The sequence below is a fragment of the Aethalodelphis obliquidens genome, unplaced genomic scaffold, assembly GCF_003676395.1.
Source record: "Aethalodelphis obliquidens isolate GAN/ISIS:26980383/991018 unplaced genomic scaffold, ASM367639v1 scaffold6, whole genome shotgun sequence".
NCBI lineage: Eukaryota > Metazoa > Chordata > Mammalia > Artiodactyla > Delphinidae > Aethalodelphis > Aethalodelphis obliquidens.
Window position 1 is genome coordinate 75,780,858 of NW_020837950.1, and position 24,843 is coordinate 75,805,700.

The 24,843-nt window shown below is 47.3% G+C and overlaps 1 protein-coding gene across 8 annotated transcripts in view; it reads right to left on the minus strand.

Moving 5' to 3' along the window:
• Positions 1-3,793: 3,793 nt before the first annotated feature.
• Positions 3,794-24,843, minus strand: part of PCGF3 (polycomb group ring finger 3) — a 57,587-nt gene continuing 36,537 nt past the window's right edge. For 4 of the 8 annotated variants that reach the window (XM_027104009.1, XM_027104007.1, XM_027104008.1 and 1 more), the window contains 2 exons: positions 20,741-20,878; positions 3,794-4,184 (listed from right to left, as the gene is read on the minus strand). In XM_027104009.1, coding sequence (XP_026959810.1) covers positions 3,918-4,184; positions 20,741-20,878 — 405 coding nt within the window. In that variant the 3' untranslated portion in view covers positions 3,794-3,917. Of the gene's footprint in view, positions 4,185-6,661; positions 10,662-11,202; positions 11,632-20,412; positions 20,600-20,740; positions 20,879-24,843 lie in introns of those variants that run through there. The other 4 variants (XM_027104010.1, XR_003432327.1, XM_027104011.1 and 1 more) reach the window with 4 other exon arrangements.

Below are 24,843 nucleotides of genomic sequence, written 5' to 3' on the forward strand. Positions count from 1 at the left end.
CTTCTCCTGTGATTTTTTAGGAATTTTATAGTTTTTAACTTTACATGTAGGGTTATGATGCATTTCAAGTTAATTACTGTGAAGGGCTTAAATTCTGTGTTTAGTTTCTTTTTTCTTTCTCTCGTTTTTTTTTTTTTTTTTTTTTTTGGCATATCAGTGTCCAGTTGCTCCAGCACCATTTGTTGGAAAGACTACCTTTCCTCCATTGAATAGCCTTTGCTCCTTTGTCAACAGTTGGCTATATTTGCGTGGGTCTGTTTCTGGTCTCTCTATTCTGTTTCACTGATCTGTTTGTCTCTTTTTTCACTGATACCACACTGTCTTGGTTATTGTAGCTTTATAGTAAGTCTTGAAGTAGGGTAGTGTGAATCCTCCAACTTTGTTCTTTTCTTTCAATATTGTGTTGACTTTTGTGGGTCTTTGCCTCCATATAAACCCCAGAATGAGTTTGTCAATATCAGCAAGATAACCTGCTGGGATTTTAACTGGGACTACATGGAACCTATACATCCATTTGGGAAGAACTGACATTTTGACAGTATTAAGTCTTCCTACCCATGAACATGGACTCTGTCTCCACCTATTTAGATCTTTGATTTCTTACATCAGAACTTTATAGTTCCTCATGCAGATCTTATACATATTTAGTTAGATTTATACCTATGTATTTCTTTTTGGTACTAATGTAAATGGTATTGTGTTTTTAATTTCAAATTCCAATTGTTTACTGATGGTAGTTGCTGTTTTTTAAATTTATTTTTTAAATTATGATACACTAAGACCTTTTTCCTTTAGTGTACAATTCTATGAATTGTGATGTATAGAATTGTGTAACACTAAACGGTGAAATACTGAATGATTTCCCCCTAAGCTAAGAAACAAGGTAAAGATGTCCTCTCTCACCACTCCTACTCAGTGTTGGAGGATCCAGCCAGTGCAATAAGGCAAGAAAAGGAAATAAAGGTAATAGAGATTGGAAAAGGAGATACAAAACTTTTCCTATTCACAGACTACATGACTGTCTATGTAGAAAATCCCAGACTAATCTAAAACAATATGGTCATAGGATAACACACAAAAATCAATCCTATTACTATGTACAAGCAATAAAAAGCAATAAAATATTGAAAATTGCAATTGAAAACAACAGCAGCCTTGAAAGAAAGAATGCATGTGTGAGGGAGAGAGAGAAAGAGACAGAAAGAGAGAGAGAGAGAGAGAGAGAGAGAAAAGCAGACAGAGAGACTTAGGTATAAATCTAACCAAACATGCACAGGATCTGTATGCACAAAATCCTGATAAAAGACACAAAAGAAGACCTACATAAATGAAGAGACATAACATGCTCATAGACTGAAAGACTCAACATGTTATTGAACCAAACTTGGGTCCACTCACCAGCACACAGTAAAGCCAATCTGCTGACACTGGCTGTGGTGAAGGAAAGGGCAGCATTCATTGCAGGAGCCAAGCAAGGAGTCCAGGGCAGCTAGTGCTCAAAAGACCCAAACTCCCCGATGGCTTTCAGGGAAAGGGTTTTAAAGACAGGGTGAGGGAGCGGGGTCGTGGGGTGTGTGATCAGCTTGTGGATGTTCTTCTGATTGGTTGGTGGTGAGGTAATTAGGAGTCAGCATCATCAACCTTCTGGTTTCAGCCAGTCTCGAGTCTATGTGTTTGTGGGCAGCATACAGTTAACTTCTTCCACCTGGTGGGGGGTTTCAGAATCTGCAAAACAGCTCAAGAATAAGGCTCAGAATAGTATCTATAGCCCTCGAGGTCCTTGACTATTTAATGGCTAAACTATTATTATTTTGTCTTGCTTGGCTGTTTTCCTTTGTCTCTGCATTTTCTCACTTCTCTGATTAAATGTATTCTTTGGAACTCAGGGAAGGCCTAGGAGGCTAAAGGTTTTCTATAAACAAGAGGCAGGCAGAGGACATGGGGGGGGGATGTTTGTCCCGGGAAGGCTGCCCAGGGTCCTGCTCGGTTACCAACATAGTCGAGATGTCAATCTCCCCCAAAGTGATCTATAGAATTAACACAATTCCAAAACTCCCAGCAGAACATTTTTTAGATATAGATAAGAAGAGTGTAAAATTTATATGGCAGGGTAAATGAGCCAGGGTAGCTAAAATAATTTTCACAAAGAAGAACAAAGTTGGATAAATCACTCTACCCAATTTGACTGCTTTCCATAAAGCAACAACTATCCAAACAGTATGGTATCAGCAAAGGACAAATACACAGTCAGTGATCAGAAATTAATGATAAGGAGTCCAGAAACAGATCCACATAGATATGGCCATTTGACCTCTGACAACAGTGCAAGTGAATCCAGTGGAGAAAGGACAGCCTTTTCAACAGTGCTGAAAAGTTGATCGGTTGATCGTCCACATGCAAATAATCGAACCTCAACCGAAGCCTCACATCTCACAATTAATTCAAAATGAATCACACATCAGTGTAAAACACAAAGCTGTGAAATGTTTGGAAGAAAACAGAAAAATACCTTCATGACCTGGCCTTTGTCAAAGAGTTCTTAAGACATGATATCAAAAGCGTAATCCATAAACGAATTCATAAACGCAGAAATCAATTGGACTTCATCAAAATTAAAAGCATTTGCTCTGCCAAAGACAGTGTAAAGAAAATGAAAACACAAGATAAATACTGGGAGAAATATTTGCAAATCACATATCAAACTTAGGACTTGTATCCAGAATATATAAAAACTCTCAAAACTCAGTAAGAAAATAACTCAGTTAAAAAGTAGGCAAAAGACATGAATAGACAGTGCACCAAAGATGATGTAATGACAGATAAGCACATGAAGAGAGGATCAACATGAAAGCCATTAGGGAAATGCAAATTCAAACCACAATGACACACCACTACACACCACCAAAAACGTCTAAAATCAAAGAGAACACTGGCACTTTGGGATGTGGGGTGCTGGAATGGCTCAGGCCTTGCAGTTGGAAATGCAAAGTCGGGCAGCCAGTCTGGAAACTGTCGCTCGGAGGTTTCTTTTCTCTTTTTCTGTTTTTTGGGCCACAACACACGACATGTGGGATCTTAGTTCTCCAATCAGGGATAGAACCCGCGCCCGCTGCATTGGAAGGTGGATTCTAACCACTGGACCACCAGGGAAATCCTGTTCAGCAGTTTCTTAAACATACACTCACCATACGACCCAGAAATCCTACTTTGTAGAGAAACAAAGCTTACGTCCACATGCAAACCTGTACATGAGGTTCACAATCATCAAAAATTGAAAATGCAAAAGTCTTTCATCAGGTGAACCGGCAAACTGTGGTCCATCCACGTCACAGGACATATGAGCCATTTGGCCACTCGGATGGATCTCAAAGGCAGTACGCTGAGTCCAGGAGTCCAGTCTCAAAGGTGACGTGTACAATTCTATTTACACGACATTTTTTTTTGACAGGTCCTGCCTCAGGTTTATTTATACAAATAGCACAGGACACCAGCCCCATGCAGACAGCAGCCCAGGGGTCACACTAGTCCTTCTGTCCTCACATGGGCAGATAAAGGTCTCTACTTGGGAGCCTTTGTGGGGACCTGAGCGGGAGCTGGAGCCGCCTTGGCCTTGGTAAAGGCAAGATTACAATGCCGGAGATCAGTGGCTGCCAGGAATTATGGGGGGTGGGGGTGGCAGAGGAGGACCGGCACTCAGGAGGTCTTTGGGATGATGGAGCTGTTGTGTCCTGACTGTAGTGGTGGTTGCATGAATCTGTGTATGTGTTAAAAATCCAAAAACAAAACAGAAAGGTTACTTAAAAATTTTTTTTTTACTTAAAATTTGTAATTTACAAAATGGAAATTACACATTCTAGACTAAGATGTCTAGTGAGCTTTAACAGAAGGAAATTTCTCGACTTAGTCAACAGTATTTCTCAAAACTCCACACCTGTGCTGAAATGGAGACGCCAAGAGTCTTCCCACTCAAGTCTGAACGCACAGCAGGCTTCCTTCGTCGCCGACATTCTTCGAGATGCAGCCGCGCACACGCAGCCCGCAGAGGAGCACAGGGGTCCGTGTGTTTGCTGTGACACTGCTGCCTGTGGGCGTCCAGGACACCCACCCCGCCACTCCCGGAACCAGCAGATTGGGTACAAACACCAGTGTCTTCTCCATTCCATATAAGCAGGTGCCCCGCCTCCCTGAGGAAACACAAGAAATAAGCCAAACTAGAAATACGTGAGCCCTGTGGGAGGAAAACCCGGAAGCCCCTCTGCAAGACCCTGAAGGGGGTCTGAGCGCACGAGCGTCATGGGTGAAAAGGCGACACTGACACAGTGCGAGGAAGCGCTTTCCATGCTGGACGACAAACAGAACGCACACCCTGCGATTCTGGCAGGCCCCCGGGGGCCCCACTTCACCCTTGGGAGCGTCACTAAGCAAGCCCTCAAAAGGAACCCTCACAGGGGCCAACCTGGGCGTTGAGGGAGCAGGCGGCCCAGACCAGCCGCAGCTCCATCAGGCAGTATTTCGATCCGTGTTGGCTGCGTTCGCGGGAGATGGGGCTCCGGGCCCCTCCCGCCGCCCTGGGTGTGGGGTCAGAGACAGCCGAGGGGCAGGGGGAGTAACACCTGTAACACCTGCACAGCCACAGCACCACGCGGGGCCAGGAAGAGAAGTGTGGATCCCGGGGACCCCTGGCTGTCCTGGGACCATTCCCCATATCTCTCCAGAGCCCTGGGGTCGCAGGACCTCCCGCCCAAGCCCTGGGGTCCTACAGACAACAGCCTGTAAGCAGTAGAATCACCAGAAACACCTCCCAGGACCGAGCTGGGATTAATGCCTGCTTTGTGCTTCCTGAGGTGTTAGTGGAAAAAGCCATTTCCCACCAACAAGAATACGTACTTAGCCGGTGCATTTTCATACTTGGTCTGTTTGTTATAAGGGCCAGATCTGTTTATGCCTCAAAAGGTTTTTGACTAAAAATGTTCCTAAAGAAGCAACTTTGTTATCATAGTACCCAACACACGTTAAAAAAAACAAACAAAAAGCCCCACAGGATTCATTGTCAAATGGTTTATATTTTCACATTCAAATAAAATCCAGAGACAATCAGGCTGCAACAAGAGTCTGACGGATACGTCAGCCTGCTGGTGGTTGAGACTGACAGGCCTCCCACGGCCACCTGCCACGTAAAGGCAAAACACACCAAATGATGGGGTGTTGCCTGCCACCTGGACGGAGGGGCTGCCTGCGCACCCTGCAGGGGCCTGTTACCTACAGGAGCACGGCTGCACTCCAGCGCAACTGGGAGTGGGCGCCGCGAGGTTACCGACCTAGCAAGAGGGCCCCATGCCCCGGGCCTGGCCACAGCTGCCGCAACGAGGACTGCTGGCCCCACTGGGGGTTTTATCCGTAAGAACCAAAAGTCAAAGGGAGACATTTATCCTCAGCCAGGCAGCAGGTGTGGCTGAGGCCCCTGGCTGTGCGTGCTGCGTGCTCCTTTCCTGCGGCCTCCAAAGCCTCTGTCTCACGGCAGGGGATGCAGGATCACACCTGTAACGGCGCTGCCGGTTAAAGCGGGACTTGCACGTTTCATGCAAATGGAGTCTCGCTGGAGAAGCAAATCTCCTGTGTGAGCTGCAGGCGGGCGCAGCCTCCCCTCAGTCCCTCGCAGCCCCTCCTCCCAGGCTCAGGGGCTGGGGGGCAGGGGAGACCTGGGCCTGGCTGATCTCCTTCTCACTCTTTCCTGGAGTCATGGGCCCTGATGAAGCCTGCTTCCTGCCGTCCCTGCAGCCCACCCAGCGCCCCGGTGAACGTGGACATTTACACGTGGCTTCGGCACCTTGACATTCGTTAGGTGGAGTAAACGATTTACCAAAAATAAGTAAAATAGGTAAAATTAGTTTCTTAAGACTAAATTTATCTTTCAAGTTTAATGATCTGAAACCCACGAGAGCATAATTTTGGTCAACATATTCTCCCTTTTTTTCAGTTCTGGTTTCCTCAGATTTTCAAGATTGCTGTAAATTACTTAACCTTTAAAAATTAAAAGTTATGGATATAGTAAATTGTCTGCGATAGCTGATCGCATGTGTCAACCTGACGGGGCCCAGTGCCGAGATTAAAATTATTCTGGCGTGTGTGTGAGGGTGTTCCCGGAAGAGATGAGTCTTAGAACCTCCCGTGTGGGAGGGCATCACTCACCGCCCCCACCAAGGCCTGGACAGAACAAAAGGGAGGCAGAGGGCACCCTCACGAGAAATGTGTATGCACACGTGTCCCAACACGCCAAGAGAGGGTGCAACTCCAACCGGCGGTCCACCGCTCAGGGGAATCAGAGGTCTTCTTTCACACAGGTTCCCTGGCACACACAGCTACCAACCAAAGACAGTTCTCTCTCCATGCACACAGATGCGTGTGGGCTCCCAGAGTTCCCATCGAGCCTCTGGCGCCAACACTGGACCAGCTTCATGAAGTCAGTCACAAACGCCATGTGGGGCAGAGTCGTTAACCTGTGAGGGTCCAGGCTGGGGTGGGAGGGGAGGGCCCAGTGTGGCGTGTGTGCGCCCTCACCAATACCCACGGCACTCTTCGTTACACCGTATCACCCTAAGGCACCTATCTCACGCTCTTACAAACATCTTAGGTAACAAACGTCCAGCCTCAGAGAACTAGGTAGGTTTTCCTTTTGCTTTTATTACAAGCATATAATATCAATTGGCAAAACACTGAATACAAGCTTCACTATCATAAAATCAAAACAGTTAAGCAATATTCCAAAAAAGATTTTAGATAAAACCTAGCCACCAAGAGTACAAAAAATTACACACCAACACGAAGCATAAAAAATGTAAACTTCCAAACTAAACAGTCAAAAACATGTGTCTGCAGCGTCACCTCCACAATCCCCCAGAGCCCCCGATCTCCACGCGGGATGCCAGGGCCGGCAAGGGCTCTCGCCCCTGAACGCTGCATCATACGGGAAAAATGGTTTTCTTGCACCCAATGAAGCTGTTGAACTAGACATTTACGCTAATGCTACACACGTTCTAGGGGACACGTAAACTTCAGGCCCCCTTCAGATGCACCCACGGACACAGGGACCACGTGAGCTGGTGAGGGGCCCGGCGGTCCCAGGAAGGGACAGAATCTCAGTGATGATTGTGGCGTCGCCTGAATTGCTTTCTAACCGACTTACCCAACCTATGTAGTCGGTTTAGACACCAAGGCAGAGAAACACATTGGTTCATCACGCTAAGGTCACATGTGACGTGCGGGAGTGTAAATGACTGCCTGAGGAAACAGAGAAACTGAACTTTTGTGATCTATCTGCACTACATGTGTTTTCAATGTTTTGAGGGCACATCAAATATTCACGTACAAGGTAGAAATCAGCTGGCTTGTTCCTATGATATTCAATCCAATGACACGCTTCAAAATCACTGTAAAATCCATCCTGTGGGCTTTGAAGAAAAAACAAACCAATTTCTAAAGACCTCAAATGCCACGAGGAGGCATCAAGGCCGCACGCGCCGGCGGGCTCAGGAGCCTGGGAAAGTAGCACCGTCACATCTGTGGTCGACACGGGGGCGCGTCCTGGGCCACCAGCGCGCGGGGTCTGAGGCACGAGGCCAGCCTAGGCCGCACGTCAACTTGCGGCCGCTGGCCGGTCACTCACTCTTACCGATGGCCGAGCCCCTTGCACAGGCCCACGCACATTCCCAGCAACAGTGTTTTCATGAGAACGACGACGGAAAAGGAAAACCAAAGGGCTGGACGTACACGTTCTGAGAGTCCGCCTACACTGCCTCCATTCAGTGGAGCAGATGCCACGGACACTCCACGTACGCGTGGCGCCGCCCGCTGGAGCCTATCGCGCAGAAGCACCAACCGCTTCTCATCCGGGTAACACAAAGCACACGAGTCGGAAGCTACTCAAAGCAAAAGGAAGAAGCTTGCAGAACGCCTCCCAATTTCATCTTATATGCCTGTAAATAAAGCTGGACCACTGAAACCAAACAACTGGATGGGAAAATATGACAGAAGGCTTAAAATAGAATAAATAATTTTATAAAGTTAAGTTTTCTTCTTTTTAACCCCCCAAATCTTAAATTCAATATTATATATTCTATCTGAATCTTCTATTTTCACGACACCTGTACCTAGTGAGACCCTGTGCTGCTGACGAGGGTGCCGCTCGGTAACTGACAGCGTTTGCTTTACCAGCACGAAGGGTTGTGAAAACTACTTCACAGTAACCCCATCTGTTAAAAACAAAAAACAAACTTAATAGGATCCAATCACTAACTGATCCTGGCTTTTATGCTGGAAAAGACAAAATTCTGCCGTTGATGTTAAACGGACACGAGAGAAAAGTGAAAGTTTCCCTCTGACGGCGAGGCCCCCAGCTCCGTCCCCGTAAGGCTGCGGTCAGACCGGAGGTGGCGGGAACAGGGATCTCCTGCAGTGAAGACGGTCTGCACGAGGACATCTTAGAAAAATGGGTACTTCTGCTGCTGAGGTTTCATCAGGGTAACACGGACACAAACGCGGGATCAGCAGGTGGCCAGGGCCCAGTGGGGATGGTGACGCCAGCTCTGACTCATCTCCACCTCTCTGTGTATTAAGTACGTCGACTTAGCACCATAGCAAATTCAAGTGATTGCAAAGATAGCTGCAAAGTTACAAATATATACTATGAGATTATACAGCCAGGTTCATTTTAATCTGACCTGTGAATTAATTTTATTTGAATTTGGACGCTCACACTGTTTAATCCTTCCTTCCTTTCATCACACAGGAAAATACCTAAATTCTAACGGTACACTTCAACTGCACTGAGAACACACGGTTTTACAGAATGCTTCAGCAGAAATGTGTATTTGAGGTAGACAGGTAATACTTAGTCATACACATCTACTCACTGAACCCTTGAATAGTGACCCTAACAAACGATCGGGATGAACAGCAGGCGCAGGGAACTGAATCATTCAAACGGTCCCGGGAGTAACGGGCTTAAAGAGAGAGATGAACTCTGACCAATTCCTAAGAAAAACTTGGTTTTATGTTTCTGAAAGGCCTTATATTAAAACCACTTGGACTGAGTTAATTTGTTTTTCCCATCACTAAGGGAGCTGCTTCTGACATCTGTAAGTATGAAACAGGAAGCAGAAAACAAACAAACAAACTTGAATGTCGATGAGCCCAACCACCACTTCCAAAGCAAGTTCGAGAAAAACTCTAGTCACCAAGGTGAAGTTCTTCATGGAAAACCCGGCTCTCAAGCCACCGTCAGGACCACCTACCAAGTGAGGCGGCCCCAGGACCCCAGCGCCCCGGTGATGCAGGAGGTGACAGAGGGGGAGGAGCCCAAAGGTCAGGCAGAAGCCACCGGACGCGGACAGGGACGGCCACGGAGCGGGGACCAGCTTACCACCCGGAGAAGGCCCGTCTCCTTGCTCCTGTCGTTACACATTCCAAGTTACTATCTTAAAGGAACAAAAATGGATGTGCTGGCAAAGAGTTTATTCTCCAATTCCACAAAAATATTAACATTTGGGAGGAGAAAGGGCTAACAGAGGGTGTGCTGCGTCTGCCCGCGCTGTAGGTCATTAAGTCACTGGAAAAGCCGCTTCAGCCGCACAGGGGCCCGCCCGCCCGCCCTCTGTGGCTCTAGCGTGCCCGCCAACAGCGGCCAGAGCGCGCCAGCTGCTCCACGAGAGCACGGGGACGTGCCCACCTCTGAAGGCGGGCGTGGTGGGACCCGGGGTCTGCACAAGTGGGGCTTTGGTGGAGACACGCCCCCTGGGCACCAGCCCCGCCGCGGACGGGGGCGCCGTCTCGGGAAAGGCCCCCCGCCACCACCATCAATCTCTTCAGCAAAACAAAAATGGGAAAGAATAAGCGGGAAGTTAAACGACGGCACTGAACAACTTGTGCCCTATTTAAGAGAAACAATTTTTGAGAACAAGAATCGTTCTGCGAACTGTCGTCTTCCGGTCCGCCCTGCTGACCGGGCGGGGCAGCCGCGTCGGGGTCAGGGTGCAGCCCCCCAGCTGGGCTGCGGGCCCCCCGGAGTCAGGGCGGCCCTCGGCTTCACGTTCCCTGACGTGGAAAATGAAATACCATGGTTAACTCACGATACTCATGGAAGCCTCTTTTGGTATGCTTTTAAATTAAATTTTTATATATCTTCTAAGTCTTCAGGAAGCTAAAGGCCACATAAATATCGTCATTCACGTGAAAAGACATTTTGTCAATAACTTAGGAAGGATTCAGTAAACGTACAAGTATTTTGGGGGCTTATCGTGAAACCTAATTCATAAACTGAACGGAAGTGACCGAGATTTTCAAGACCTGGAAAGCAAGCAAAGGTCACGGGTCGGCGAAGGCCGTCGCCACACCCTCCCGCTGGGGCAGAGGCGCCCCGGCCGCGAGGCGAGGCGAGGCGCGTCCGTAACCCTGTGCCGCAGCGCCTCGCGAGTGTGATTCTCATACAAAAGTGATAAATATTCTCTGTTCGGGACCCAGTCCAAACGGTGCCCAGGGCAGCATCCTACGCGGTGGCGGCCCCGCCTGGCTGCGTACTCGCGGGGCGCCCGGCGGCTGAGTCTCTGCTGTGCCGCGGCTCACAGCAGGTCCATCTTGGGTCTGTAGTGCAGCAGGAGCGGTGCTTTCTGCAAGACAAGGGGGCGAGGGAACGGCACCGGTGACCCCAAGGGGACAGGCTGGCGATGGTCCCACACTCGTCAGCTCCGAGGGTGAGTCCCACGCCCGGTCCCCACACCTGCTCCTGCCTTTTCTCTCTGTGCCCCACTCGCCCTCAGACCTCGGCTCCAGCTGGGGGTGTCGGCCAGGCTGTCTCTACCCTGCTCCCAGGCAGCCCCCGAAGATGGGGTCCCACTCATCTGCCTCCTGTTCCAGAGAGAGGCGCTGCGGCTCGAGGGGACGTGTCCTCTGACTGCAGCGGCCACTCCCTCCCAGGACGCCGGTCACCTCAACCAGGAGGGGTGGGGCGAGTCAGGGCCTGGAGACCACGCCTTCCCCGACCACACAACTCTGAGGCCGATGCAGCTTCAGAACGGCCGCATTCCTGACAACCCCGTGCCTGGTCTGCTCGTTATGCCTAAACGCCAGGAAACAGATGTGCCCACAAAGCAGCTGCTGTCCTGAGCAGACCCTGAAAATCACACACAACGCGTCACGCCAAAGTCTCACCTTGAATCTCCACCTCGTGACGACGACGAACTTGAGCGTGTGGTCCTTGCCAAGGATCTCCTCGTTGCATAAAATGTCCAGCTGACGGGAGAACAAGACCTCGGTCAGCGGGGCCAAGGGCTCGGCGCTCAGGACACATGGTCTCTGGGGCCGCAGCGGTCACGCCAGTCGCTGAAGGGCCACCTGCCCTCCTTCTGGGGCAGCACAGGTGGGAAGCGGCGCCTGGAAGGCCCAACCCCCCCAGCGGGCCCAGAGCACCGGGGGGCCTCCGTCCGCACACAACAAGGCAGCGCCCCCGTCACGGGGCTCTGGCGCCCAGACTGCCTTCACTAGAGAGCACGCTGTCCCCCGACATCAGTCCCCTCTTGGCCAGGTTTGTCCCCTTCACCTCAGTGGAAGAAGGTAATGGGCTCCACAGACAGCTTCTCCCTTTTTAGTTTTAAAAGACTTTTTAGAGCGGTTTTAGGTTTGCGCAAAATTTCACAGAAGGTAGAGTTCTCGTGTATCTCCTGCCCCCACCTCACAGCCTCCTCCACCATCAACAGCCCCGATGAAAACGTTCGTTACAACCGATGACCGCCCTCACCACCCGCAGCCTGTGGTTCACATGAGGGTTCACGCTCCGTGTTGTGCCTTCTGGGGGTCTGGACAAACGTATGACGACGTGTGTCCTCCATGACAGCGTCACACAGAGTCGTTTCCCTGCCTGTTCATCCCTCCCCGTCAGCCCCCAGCAACCAGTGACCCTTTCACTGTCTCCACAGTTTTACCTTTTCCAGAATGTCATAGAACTGGAGCACACAGTGGGCAGCCTTCTAGGCTGGCTTCTTTCTCTCAGTCGTACGCACTGAAGGCTCCTCCGTGTCTTTTCATGGTTTGATAGCTCCTTTCTTTTTAGTGCTGAGTAATATTTGTCTGGATGGGCCACTGTTTACGTATCCATTCACTTTCTGAAGGACACCTTAGCTGTCTCCAAGTTTTGACAACTACGATTAAAGCTGCTATAAACATCTGCGTGCAGGTTTCTGTGTGGACATAAGTTTTCAGCTCCTCTGGGTAAGTACCAAGGGGCTTGACGGCTGAATCGTATGGTGAGAGTGGGTTTAGTTTTGTGAGCAACCACGCAGCTGCCTTCGGAGCGGCTGCACCGTCCTGCGTTCCCAGCGGTGGGGATGAGGGTCCCTGCTGCTCAGCACCCAGCGTCGCCAGCGCTCTGGATTCCGGCCGCTCTGACAGGTGTGGAGTGGATCTTGCTGTTGTAATTTGCACTTCCCTGATGACAAATGCTGTTGACCCAGATGGTCTTTTATTTTTATATTTTCTAGTTTTTTTTGGCAGCACCGCATGGCTTGCAGGATCTTAGTTCCCGACCAGGGACTGAACCCGGGCCACCTCAGTGAAACTGCTGAGTCCTAACCACCGGACCGCCAGGGAAGCCCCCAGATGGTCTTCTAAACTTCTCTCTCAGGGCAAGGGAAGAAGGGTCCGGCACCTGTGACTCCTGTGGCTGCCATGGAAACACCATAACTTTGGGACGTGTAACTCCAGAAACGCAGCCTCAGAGTTCAGTCTGGGAGTCCACGGGCTCGCAACCTCTGGAGTCTCCAGGGTTCCCTGACCTGTGGCTGCATCCCTCCAACCTCTGCTTCCATCCTCAGGTGGCCCTTCCACTCTGTGTCTCAAAACTCTCTCTACTCTTTTCTCTGTGGGTATCAATAGTTCATTCCTTTATGTTGTTAAAAAAATTGTGGTAAAATACACATAAAATTTACCATCTTAACCATTTTTAAGTGCACAGCTCAGTGGTATTAAATACATTCGTAACGTGCACCTGTCACCACATCCATCCACAGACTTTTCATCTTGTAAAACTGTAACTCTGTCCCCATTATAACTTCCCATCCCCCTGTCCCCAGCCCCTGGAAACCCTGATTCTACCTTCTGTCTTTATGATTCTAGGGACCTTGTATAGTGGAATCAGACAGTACTTGCCCCTTTGTGCCCAGCCCATTTCATTTGGCATCGTGTCCTCAAGGTTCACCCACGTTGTAGCGGGTGTAGAATTTCCCTCCTGTCTGGGGCTGAATATTCATTGTACGGACGGACCACATTTTGTTCATGTATAACCTTTTGCCTACTGCCAATAATGCTGCTACGAACATGGGGGTACAAATATCTCCTTGGGATCCTGTTTTCAATTCTTTTGGGTATCTTTACCCAGAGGTGGAATTGTTGGTGTTCATGGTAGCTCTATGTTTAGTTTTTTGAGAAACCCCCGTACCGTTTTCCAGAGTGGCTGCACCATTTTACATCCACCAGCAGTGCACAAGGTGACAACGTCTCCATTTCCTCACCAGCACTTGCTTACTTGTTTTTTACGGTAGTCATCCTACTGGGTATGGGCTGGGTCTCATTACAGTTCTGATTTGCATTTCCCCTATGATTAGTGATGTTGGGCGTGTTTTTTTGTTTTTTTTTTTTGCGGTTCGCGGGCCTCTCACTGCTGTGGCCTCTCCCGTTGCGGAGCACAGGCTCCGGACGCGCAGGCTCAGTGGCCATGGCTCACGGGCCCAGCCGCTCCGCGGCATGTGGGATCTTCCCGGACCGGGGCACGAACCCGCGTCCCCTGCATCGGCAGGCGGACTCTCAACCACTGCGCCACCAGGGAAGCCGAGCATGTTTTCATGTGCTTGTCAGCCACTCATATATCTTCTTTGGAGAAATGTCTACTCAAGTTGTTTGAGTTTGTGTTGAATTTTAGGAACTGTCTATATATTCTGGATAGTAATTCCTTGTCAGAAATATGACTTGCAAATACTTTCTTCCATTGTGTACAATTTTTTTTTTAATTTCAAGGAAGTCCCAACTGTCTATTTTTCCTTTTGTTGCCTGTGCCCTTGGGTATTCTATCCAACCAATCACTGACAACTCCAACGTCATTAAGCTTTTGTCCTGTGTTTTCTTTTAGAGTTTTATTGTTTTAGGTTTTACATTTATATCCCTGATACATTTTTTAAATAAAATATTTATTTACTTATGTGGCTGCGCTGGGTCTTAGTTGAGGCATGTGGGATCTTCGCTGCGGCACGCAAGGATCTTTAGTTGCGGCCTGTGAGATCTAGTTCCCTGACGAGGGATTGAACCCGGGCCCCCGGCATTGGGAGCACGGAGTCTTAACCACTGGACCACCAGAGAAGTCCCTTGAATTAATTTTTGTATATCGTATTAGGTAAGGGTCAAACTCCATTATTTTGCATGTGGATATCCAGTTTTCTCAGCACCATTTGTTGAAAAGACTATTGAAGGGTCCTGGCACCCTTGTCAAAAGTCAGTTGACCACATATGTGAGGGTTTACTTTTGAGCTCTCTATTCTGCTCCATCAGTCTGTCTGTCTTTATGCCAACACCACACTGTTTTGATTCGTGTTATCTTTAGAGTAAGTTCAAGTCCTCCAGTTTGGCTCTTTTTCAAGACTGTTTTGGCTATTTGGGTCCCTTGAGAGTCCATAAAAAAGTTAGGATGGATTTCTTTTTTTTTCCCCGCAAGAAACATCTTTGGGATTTTGATAGGAATTGCACTGAATCTGTAGATTACTTGGGTAATACTGACATTTTAACAATATTAAGTCTTCCAATCCATGAATGTGGGATGTGTTTCCACGTGCTTGTCTTTCTTTCAGCAATTTTCGTAACTTTCATTGTACAAGTCTTTCACCTCCTTGGTTAATTCCTAAGTATTTTATTCTTTATGATGCTACTATAAATGAAATGAGTTCTGTAATTTCCTTTTCAGATTGTTCATTGCTCATGTACAAAAATGCATCTGATTTTTTTAACATCTTTATTGGAGTACAATTGCTTTACAATGGTGTGTTAGTTTCTGCTTTATAACAAAGTGAATCAGCTATACATATACATATATCCCCATATCTCCTCCCTCTTGTGTCTCCCTCCCACCCTCCCTACCCCACCCCCAGGTGGTCACAAAGCACCGAGCTGATCTCCCTGTGCTATGCGGCTGCTTCCCACTAGCTATCTATTCTACATTTGGTAGTGTATATACATCCATGCCACTCTCTCACTTTGTGCCAGCTTACCCTTCCCCCTCCCCGTGTCCTCCAGTCCATTCTCTACGTCTGTGTCTTTATTCCTGTCCGGCCCTTAGGTTCATCAGAACCATTTTTTCCCTAAGATTCCATATATATGTGTTAGCATATGGTATTTGTTTTTCTCTTTCTGACTTACTTCACTCTGTATGACAGACTCTAGGTCCATCCACCTCACTGCAAATAACTCAATTTCGTTTCTTTTTATGGCTGAGTAATATTCCATTGTATATATGTGCCAATCATCTTTATCCATTCATCTGTTGATGGACCCTTAGGTTGCTTCCATGTCCTGGCTATCGTAAACAGCGCTGCAATGAACATTGGGGTGCATGTCTCTTTTTGAATTATGGTTTTCTCAGGGTATATGCCCAGTAGTGGGACTGCTGGGTCATATGGTAGTTCTATTTTTAGTTTTATAAGGAACCTCCATACTGTTCTCCATAGTGGCTGTATCAATTTACATTCCCATCAACAGTGCAGGAGGGTTCCCTTTTCTCCACACCCTCTCCAGCATTTACTATTTCTAGATTTTTTGATGATGGCCGTTCTGACCGGTGTGAGATGATATCTCACTGTAGTTTTGATTTGCATTTCTCTAATGATTAATGATGTTGAGCATTCTTTCATGTGTTTGTTGGCAATCTGTATGTCTTCTCTGGAGAAATATCTATTTAGGTCTTCTGCCCATTTCTGGATTGGGTTGTTTGTTTTTTTGATACTGAGCTAATGCATATGATTTTTCTGTTGACTTTCTATTCTGCTACCTTGCTCAATTAATTTATTAGTTCTGACAGGTTCTTTTTCATGTCTGTGTGTGTGGAATTTTTAGGGTTTTCTACATATAAAATCATATCATCTGCAAACAGAGATAATCTTTTAAATTCTTCTTTTCCAATTTGGATGTGTTTTATTTCTTTTTCTTGTCTAATTTTTCTGGCTAGGATTCCCAGTACTATGTTGACTAGAAAGGGTAAAAGTGGGCCTCCCTGGCTTGTTCCTTATCTTAGAGAAAAAGCTTTTCCCTTTTCCCCACTGAGTGTGATATTCAGAACGGTTTTTTCATGTATGGATTTTATTTTACTTTCATATATGGCTACTCTTTCTAGTTTGTTCAGTGTGTTTATCATGAAAGGGTATTCAATTTTGTCAAATGCTTCTTCTGCATCAACTGAGATGATCGTGTGGTTTTTCCTTCACTCTGTGGATGTGGCGTAATTATATTAATCCATTTTCATATGCTGAGCCACCCTTGCACTCCAGAAATAAGTCCCGCCTGCACATGGTGTGTAAAACCTTTTAACATATACTGAATTCTGTTTGTTAGCATTTTGTTGGGATATTTGCATCAATGTGCATATGGGATATTGGTCTGTAGTTTTCTTTTCTTGTAGTGTCTTTATTTGGCTTTGTCATCAGGGTTATGCTGGCCTCATGAAATGAGTTGGGAAGCACTCCCTCCTCTTCGACCTTTTGGAAAAGTTTGAGAAGGACGGGTATTAATTCTTTAAATGTTTGGTAGAATTCAGTGAAGCTGTCAGGTCCAGGGCTTTTCTTTGTTAGGAGATTTTGATTAGTGATTCAATCTCCTTATGAGCTATAGGTCTATTCAGATTTTCCACGTCTTTGTGACTTAGTCTTGATAGCTTTGTGTTTCTAGGAATTTGTCCATTTCGTTTGGTTATCCAATTTGTTGGCATACAATTGTGCATAGTGATCTCTTACAACCTATTTCTGAAGAATCAGTAGTGATGTCCCTACTTCCATTTCAGATTACAGAATTTGAGTCTTCTCTTAGCTCATCCAGCTACAAGTCTGTCAACATTGCTGACCTTTCTGAAGAACCATTGATTTTCTCTATCGTTTTCCTGTTCCCTATTTTGTCTATTTCTGCTCTAATCTTTACTATTCTCTTCCTTCCGCTAGCTTTGGGTTTAGCTTACCCTTCTTTTTCTAGTTCCTTAAGTTGTAAATTTAGGTTGTTGATTTGAGATCTTCCTTGTCTTTAAGGTAAGTGTTTATAGCTATGAATCTCCCCGTAGCACTGCTTTCACTGTATCGCATTAGTTTTGGGACGTGGTGTTTTTGTTCTCATTCTTCTCTAAGTATTTTCTAACCTTTGATCCGTTGGCTGTTTAAAGCTGCGTTGTTTCATTTCCACAATTCTGTGCATTTTCCAGTTTTCCCTTGGTTACTGATTTCTAACTTCATGCCACTGTGGTCTGAGAAGATACTTTGTATAATTAAATCTATTGAGACAATTTGTGTCTGCCTTCTCTCATAAGGACACTTGTTATTGAATGTAGGGCCCACCTGGATAATACACGATGGTCTCTTCATCCCAAGACCCTTTACATGTCTGCAGAAATCTTTTTTTTCAAATAAAGTCATATTCACGTGTTCCGGGGCTTAGAAGTAGACGTATCTTTTGGCTGTGTCACCACATAACATACTAAAGTCTGCCTTCTGACCCAGCAACATCCACATCCATCCCACGTGCAAAACACACTCACCGAACCCCAACATCTCCAAGGGACCCAATCTACTCCAGCATCAACTCCAAATCCCCAAATCTCATCTACACACCATCAGCTCCAAGTCCCAGATCTTATCTTCTAAATCACAGGAGTCAGGTATAGGTGAGACTCTGGGTACGATGCCTCCTGGGGCAAATGCCTTTCCAGCTGTGGACCTGCGAAGCTAGAAAACACATTATCTGCTTTCCAAATACAAGGCTGGGGCAGGATAGATATTCCTAGTCCAAAAGGGAGACACATTAGAAGGCGTAAGGGATCACTGGTCTCAATAAAGTTTGAAATCCAGCAGGGAAAATTCCATGAGGTTTCAAGACCTGAGAACAGCTCACTGTGGGTCAAGGTTCTGCTCTCTGGGCCCTGATGGCCTCACCCTCTGGGCCCCGGGCTCTGCCTTGGAGCCGTTCCTCCTGCTCTCTGGGCCCATGATGGCCTCACCCTCTGGGCCCCGGGCTCTGCCTTGGAGCTGTTCCTCCTTTTCCTTTAGCGGTAGCTCACCTTGGCAGCTCCACCAGCCTACTCCCCGCGCGCAGAATTTTGGAAGTCTGATAGCCTCTCATTTCTTCCTGTCTCTGTCCCCTTCAGTACGAGTTGGTGGTGTTTCTGCTGACAGCACATTCTTAGAAACCTTGTGCGTCTCCCATGTGTGTCAGAGGTCCAGGCTCTGCAGATCTTTCCTGGATAACTCCTCTCTGTTCCGCCCATGAGATGGCTGAGCCGCCGTGAGTCAAACAACTAATCCCTTTAGCAAAAGGCTGAACAGCTACACACTTGGCCTTCTCTCCAGAGCATGTTTTTCTAACAGTCAAACTCCCAATATTACCGTCTTTTTGCAATCTGGATAGGCTGTGACTTTTCAAAATCGTCAAGTGCTGGTTCCTTTTCGTTGAGCAGTTCCTTCCTGAATTCATCTCTGACATTTTATTACAGGCAGCAAGAAGAAACCAGACCACGTCTTCAGCACTTTGCTTGAAAATGTCCTCAGCTAAATATCCGTGTTCACCACTTCCAAGTCCTGTTTTCCACACACCGCAGAACACAACTCAGCCAGTTTTCTGCCACTGTGTAGCTAGAATCACTTTTCTCCCCCATTTCCAATACTATGCTCCTTTTTCCCTTCTGAGCTCTCACCAGTAGCATCTTTAATACTCCTATTTCCACCAACACTCTGTTTGTGCAACACGCACCTTCAAAGGTGACGGGCGCTTTCTCCACCATGCTCCGTGCTTCCCTCTCGGCCGTCCCCAGAGTCACCTTTAATGGACACGTTCATATCGACAGTCTCTTCAAGGCGATTCGGGTTTTTAAAAATCGTGTTTCTCAAAATTCTTCCAACCTGTACCTCTGACCCAAATCCGAAGGCACCACCACATTTTTAGGTATTTGTTACAGCAGCACTCCACTTCCTGGTATTGAAATCTGTTTTGGTTTCCCATGGCAGGTATGACAACGTACCACAAACCTGGTGGCTTAAAACAACAGGTACTCATTTTCTCACAGATGTGGAGGCCAGAAGTTCAAAATCAAGGTGCCGGCCGGGCTGTGCTCAGTCTGGAGGCTCCAGGGGAAGATCCTTCCTGCCTCTTCCAGCTTCTGGGGGCTCCAGGCATCCACTGGCTTGTGGCCGCATCACCCCAGCCTCTCGTCTCTGTCCTCACACCATCTTCTCCTCTGTGCGTGTCTCGAATTTCCCTCTGCCTCACTTTTGTCAGGGCACATGTCACTGAATTTAGGGGCAGCCCAGATAATCCAGGATTATCTCATCTCAAGATCCTGAACTTCAGTATATCTGAAAACACCCTTTTTCTGGCAAAGACCACGCTTACAGGTTGCGGGGTTGGCTGTGGACACACGTCTTTGCAGGGCCACGTCCTACCCACTGTTCTCTACAGCCCACCTGAGAAGTTGGCCTCAGTTTTCCATCCTTACCGCACTACCCTGGCCTGTCTCTCCTGGGACTTCTGCCACAGACTCCCCTCAACCGGTCGCTCCTGCTTCCGTCTCGGAACCCCAGCAGCCCACCTGCCTCACAGCCTCAGGGCTGTTCTCACCACAAGCCCCCGGCTTAAGGCCCCCCAGTGCCTCCTCTTGACACCTGCTGGTACACAGCAAGCTCCTGCTGACAGTTTATGTCTGAGCAGAAGTGAACGCCCTCGGGAGGGTTCCCCAACGACCCCTAAGCTGATGTGCTCTCACCCCTCTGTGCACCGCCCTGCTCTGCACCACTAGGGGACACGTTTTACTTTATTCTCAGCATTTATCGGAACTGGGAAGTACCTTCTCTATCTACCCACCCGTCCTATCCATCCCCATCCACCCATCCATCCGTTTGCGAAACTGAAGAACAGAACTTCTCTTTGTGGTGAAAATATTTAACATATCCTGGGCTTCCCTAGTGGCGCAGTGGTTAAGAATCCGCCTGCCAATGCAGGAAACACGGGTTTGAGCCATGGTCCGGGAAGATCCCACATGCCGCAGAGCAACTAAGCCCGTGCGCCACAACTACTGAAGCCCGCGCGCCTAGAGCCCGTGTTCCGCAACAAGAGAAGCCACCGCGGTGAGAAGCCCGCGCGCCGCAACGAAGACCCAACACAGCCAAAAATAAACAAATTAATTAATTAATTAAAAAAAAAAAAGAAAATATTTAACATATCTTGTTGCAGCCCCCTTGGCATTTCCTCTTCTCTCAACAGTGGCTTCCCGTGTTCGTGGGCTCTGGGCCTCCACTGTCTTCACCGCTATTTACTATCACACTATCTGGGGGTAGGCAAAACAAATGCAGATTTTTTTTTCTGATTGAAAATGTCCAAACAGGACTGTAAAAAGCAAACAAACCCGAAGAACTTCAGAAACATCACTTTTACAAACAAGAAGTGACTCGTTATAGCTTCTATTTACCTCGTTGAAAGACGAGAGGTTGAGTTTTTTGGCAATGAACTTCTTTAGGTGCAGGACTGTGGCCTGGGCTGAGCAGCGGATCCACTTCCGTTTCAGGCCCCGCAGTTTGCTGCTGTTGCATTCCAGACAGATGCTCACCTGCAAGAGAAAGGACACAGCTGGGCAGGCTCATCAAGGGGGCCCTACCGGGCTACTCACTGGAGGCTTTCTTAGATATCTACGGATTCCATTAAATCTAAGAACGCTGACTTTTTCGAAATCATAAATCTGTTTTGACCTAACACCGTAGAAAAAGAATTTCACTTTAATCTTTTTACACTGTCTTAAAAATCTGTTTACTATTTGCCATTTTGTGAAATAAAAATCTAACACTATTTATTCTGTCTTATTAGCATAGTACTTTAAAGTAAACCCGAGAATTATTTATTTATTGTGGCAGTATGTGCTGGCCTCAGAGTTAAACCGACAAAGACTGGAATCCTGTTCTAAAAGCTTCTGGCCGGTGGGACACACATGCATCTCCCCAGAGGCTGTGCTAAGTGCTCAGGAAAGACACGAGGAAAGACATGCCACACACTCGGCAGGCACCACGGACCCTTCATCGAGGAAGGTCTCCAAAGGAGGTTGAAGGAGACAGCAAACTCACTAGAGAACAGCGTACTCTGAGCAAAGGCGCAAAGTCTGAAGCTCACAGCTCTATCCTGGAAGATCGCGTTCAGTGGGATTAGGGTACTCGGTGTGTGGCACGAACTTCAAGACGACAAACTAAGGAAAAGTGACTCTAGGATCAGGTGGTGCCTGGCAGACGCAGAAGGGAATGTGCTGAGGAGGGACAGCCCCGGCCACAGTTGAGAAAGTCCCACCTTAGATACCTCACCTCACCTCACTCACAGGCAAGTAATTCTCTGGCAACAGCCACAAAAAATGGCACAAGCAGACCCCCAAAGTTCAGGCAAAAGAATTAACAAAGGAATTAACTGAAACATGTATGTCTAAAACTACTAGAGGCATGAAAGTAGGAATTAAAAACATAACACACTAAGAATAAAGAACAGGCAGGTACAAAAGATAACCAAATGTAACTTCTAAAAATAAAAAACCTATTCACGTAAATTAAAAATTCAATGGATGGTCAAATCGCAGATTAGTCTCAGCTGAAGGCAGATCAATTTTCTGAAAGATCAATTTGAGCAAAGATATCAATTAAAATAAGAAAACAAAAGAAAGGTAAGAGACGTGCAGACAGATCAAAGAGTCTAACAAACACATCACAAGAGTTCCAGAGGAAAGAAGAGAAAATAAGGGAAAGGCAAAATTTGAGAAATAATGTCTAAGGATCCCCCCCAAACGATCAAAGACATAAGGCCTCAAATTCAGGAAGCAAAAGAACCCAAAACAAAGGAAGTAAGAGGAAACCTGCACCCAGACAGACATGGCGACCCCTCAACACAGGGGGCCAAGGCCCAGGGCAGCCACAGAGGTGGGCCCACAGGCAGGGCTGGCGCTCAGGCCACTGAGCCCAGACCCTCAGCCGACAAGAAGGAAGAGCGAAATTATCATTCAGGGTGGAAATGAATAAAGTCATCTGCAAACGAAAACAGAACGTAAGTAGGAGAAGATGTAGCTCAGGAAGAAAAAGCCTGAAGTGGATGGACTGGCTGGGGTTTAGGAGGCGCCCAGGCAGCAGGCAAGCTCTGGTGTTGTTTAGGAGGGACAGAAAGAGACTCATGTTAATTCTGGACTTTTAAAAAATGCATTCATTTTAGAATTTCATTAGCACTAAAATAATAATAATAGGACATATAGCCTGCTAATCAGAGGCAAAAAAGAGATTAAATAAAATTTATTAATTCTACAGAAGGAACTCAAGGGAGGGGGCATAAAAAATACAAATGGAAAGCACAAACTAAAGCAGAAACAAACCCAACTTTACTAGCAATCGTGGTAAATGTAAAATAACTTGCCAGTTAAATAAATTTTGATTCAATTTTTAAAAAAACCCCAGCTCTCTGCTGTAGAAAGTGTCACATTTAAGAAAGATGTTAAAAAAACTGAAATACCAAATACCAGGCGAAAATAAAACAGACAGAGCTATGTTATTACATAAAACAGATTTCTTAATAAGAAGAAACTCCCTAAGGATGGGAAGCATTTCTAAAGCCGAATGCACCTAGCAGCAAACTTAAGTTGACAGAACGATGAGAAGGAGAAGTCTCCGGCGCAGTGGGGCTTTCAGAGTCTCTGTCAGCCGGCCTCAGGCACACGGGCCAGACGGGCGTCTGTGTCCAGGGCCAAAGCAACAGGCCCAAGACCCCGGCAGGAACCAGCCGCACACGGAACCCTCAACCCAGCACCGGTAGCCGCGTGGGCACGGGCAGGGCCGCCGGCTGCACTCCTGTACCCCAGCCGGAGAGGCCTCGTGCCCGTCAGAGGTGCTGACCAGGTAGAGAGGGCACAGGCTCCCCAACTACGGGCGTGTCACCCGACGAGGAGGCTCAGTTTGTGTGAACGCAGGGGTGACCACGGAGTATGACCTACGTGGAGGAACTCAGGACGGTAACACGTTTAAACCTTTCACACAATGTTAACCTCTGGACTGTATGAATGTATTACCTATTTAAACGCACCAAGATAAAGCATGTTTGTAACTTTTTAACCGCTTCATTGTGGTATAATGCACATGTATCTGTTTTAAGTATACCACTCAGGAATTTTTAGTACATTTAAAGAGGTGGGGGGCCATCACCACCATCCAGTCTGAGGTCGGTCCCGTCAGCCCATAAAGACTCTCGGAGCCTCGGTGGTCAACCCCGCCCCACCCCAGGCGGCCACCCCTCGGCCTGTGTCTGTGGACCGGCCTCTCCTGGACAGGCTATAGATGGGATCATACAAGACGCAGTCTTCCCATCGGACTTCTGTCGCACAGTAAATCGGTGTGAGACTCAGGTGCACGGCAGCACCTTGCACCGCTGACCAGTTCCCATTTGTCAACATCCCCGTCAACGCCTGTCAGCGGCTGTCTTTTGGATTGTAGCCATCCTGGTGAGTGTAAAATGCTACTTCATTATGGTTTTAATCGGCATTTCCCTAATGACTAAAGTTGTTGAACATCATTTCACGTGACTATTAACCATTTGTAATTCTTTGGTGAAACGTCTACTGAAACCTTTTGCCAATTTCTTAATTGGACTGTTTATCTTCTTATTGAGTTTAAGAGTTATATATTATAGATACAAGTCCTTTCCAGAAATGTGATTTGCCAGTATTTTCTCCCAGTCTGTGGCCTTTTAAAATTTTCTTAATAGAGTCCTTTGAAGAGCAGCAATTTTTTTTTTTTTTTTTTGGCTGCACTGTCGTTAGGCCCCTGACCAGGGACTGAACATGGGCCCTCGGCAGTGAGAGAGCAGAGTCCGATCCGTCGGACCAGCAGAGAGGTCCCAAAGAGCAGCAGTTCTTTCATTTCTTTTCTCAAAGTGCTGCTTGCTTTATGTTTAATTTGTCTTAGTTTCTGGCCCCACCATGCGGCACGCAGGATGTTAGCTCCCCGATCAGGGATCAAACCCACACCCCCTGCAGTGGAAGTGTGGAGTCCTAACCACTGGACCGCCAGGCAAGTCCCACGAGCAGCAGTTCTTAATTTCATGAAGTCAGTTTATCAATTTTATTTCCTGAGTTGTGTTCTTGGTTTTGGATCTGAGAACTACAGGCCTAACCCAAGGCCCTAAACAGTTTCTCTCATGTTTTCCTATAAAGGTTTTCAACTTTTAGCTCTTATATATATATTTTAATCAATTTATTTATTTTATTTATTTCATCTTTGGCTGCACTGGGTCCTTGCTGCAGTGCACGGGCTTCTCATTGCGGCGGCTTCCCCTGTTGCAGAGCATGGGCTCCAGGCGCGCGGGCTTCAGCAGCCATGGCACGGGGCCTCAGCAGCTGTGGCTCGCAGGCTCTAGAGCGCAAGCTCAGTAGTCGTGGCGCACGGGCCCAGCTGCTCTGTGGCATCCGGGATTCTCCCGGACTAGGGCTCGAACCTGTGTGTCCTGCATTGGCAGGCAGATTTCTAACCACTGTGCCACCAGGGAAGCCCTAGCTCTTATATT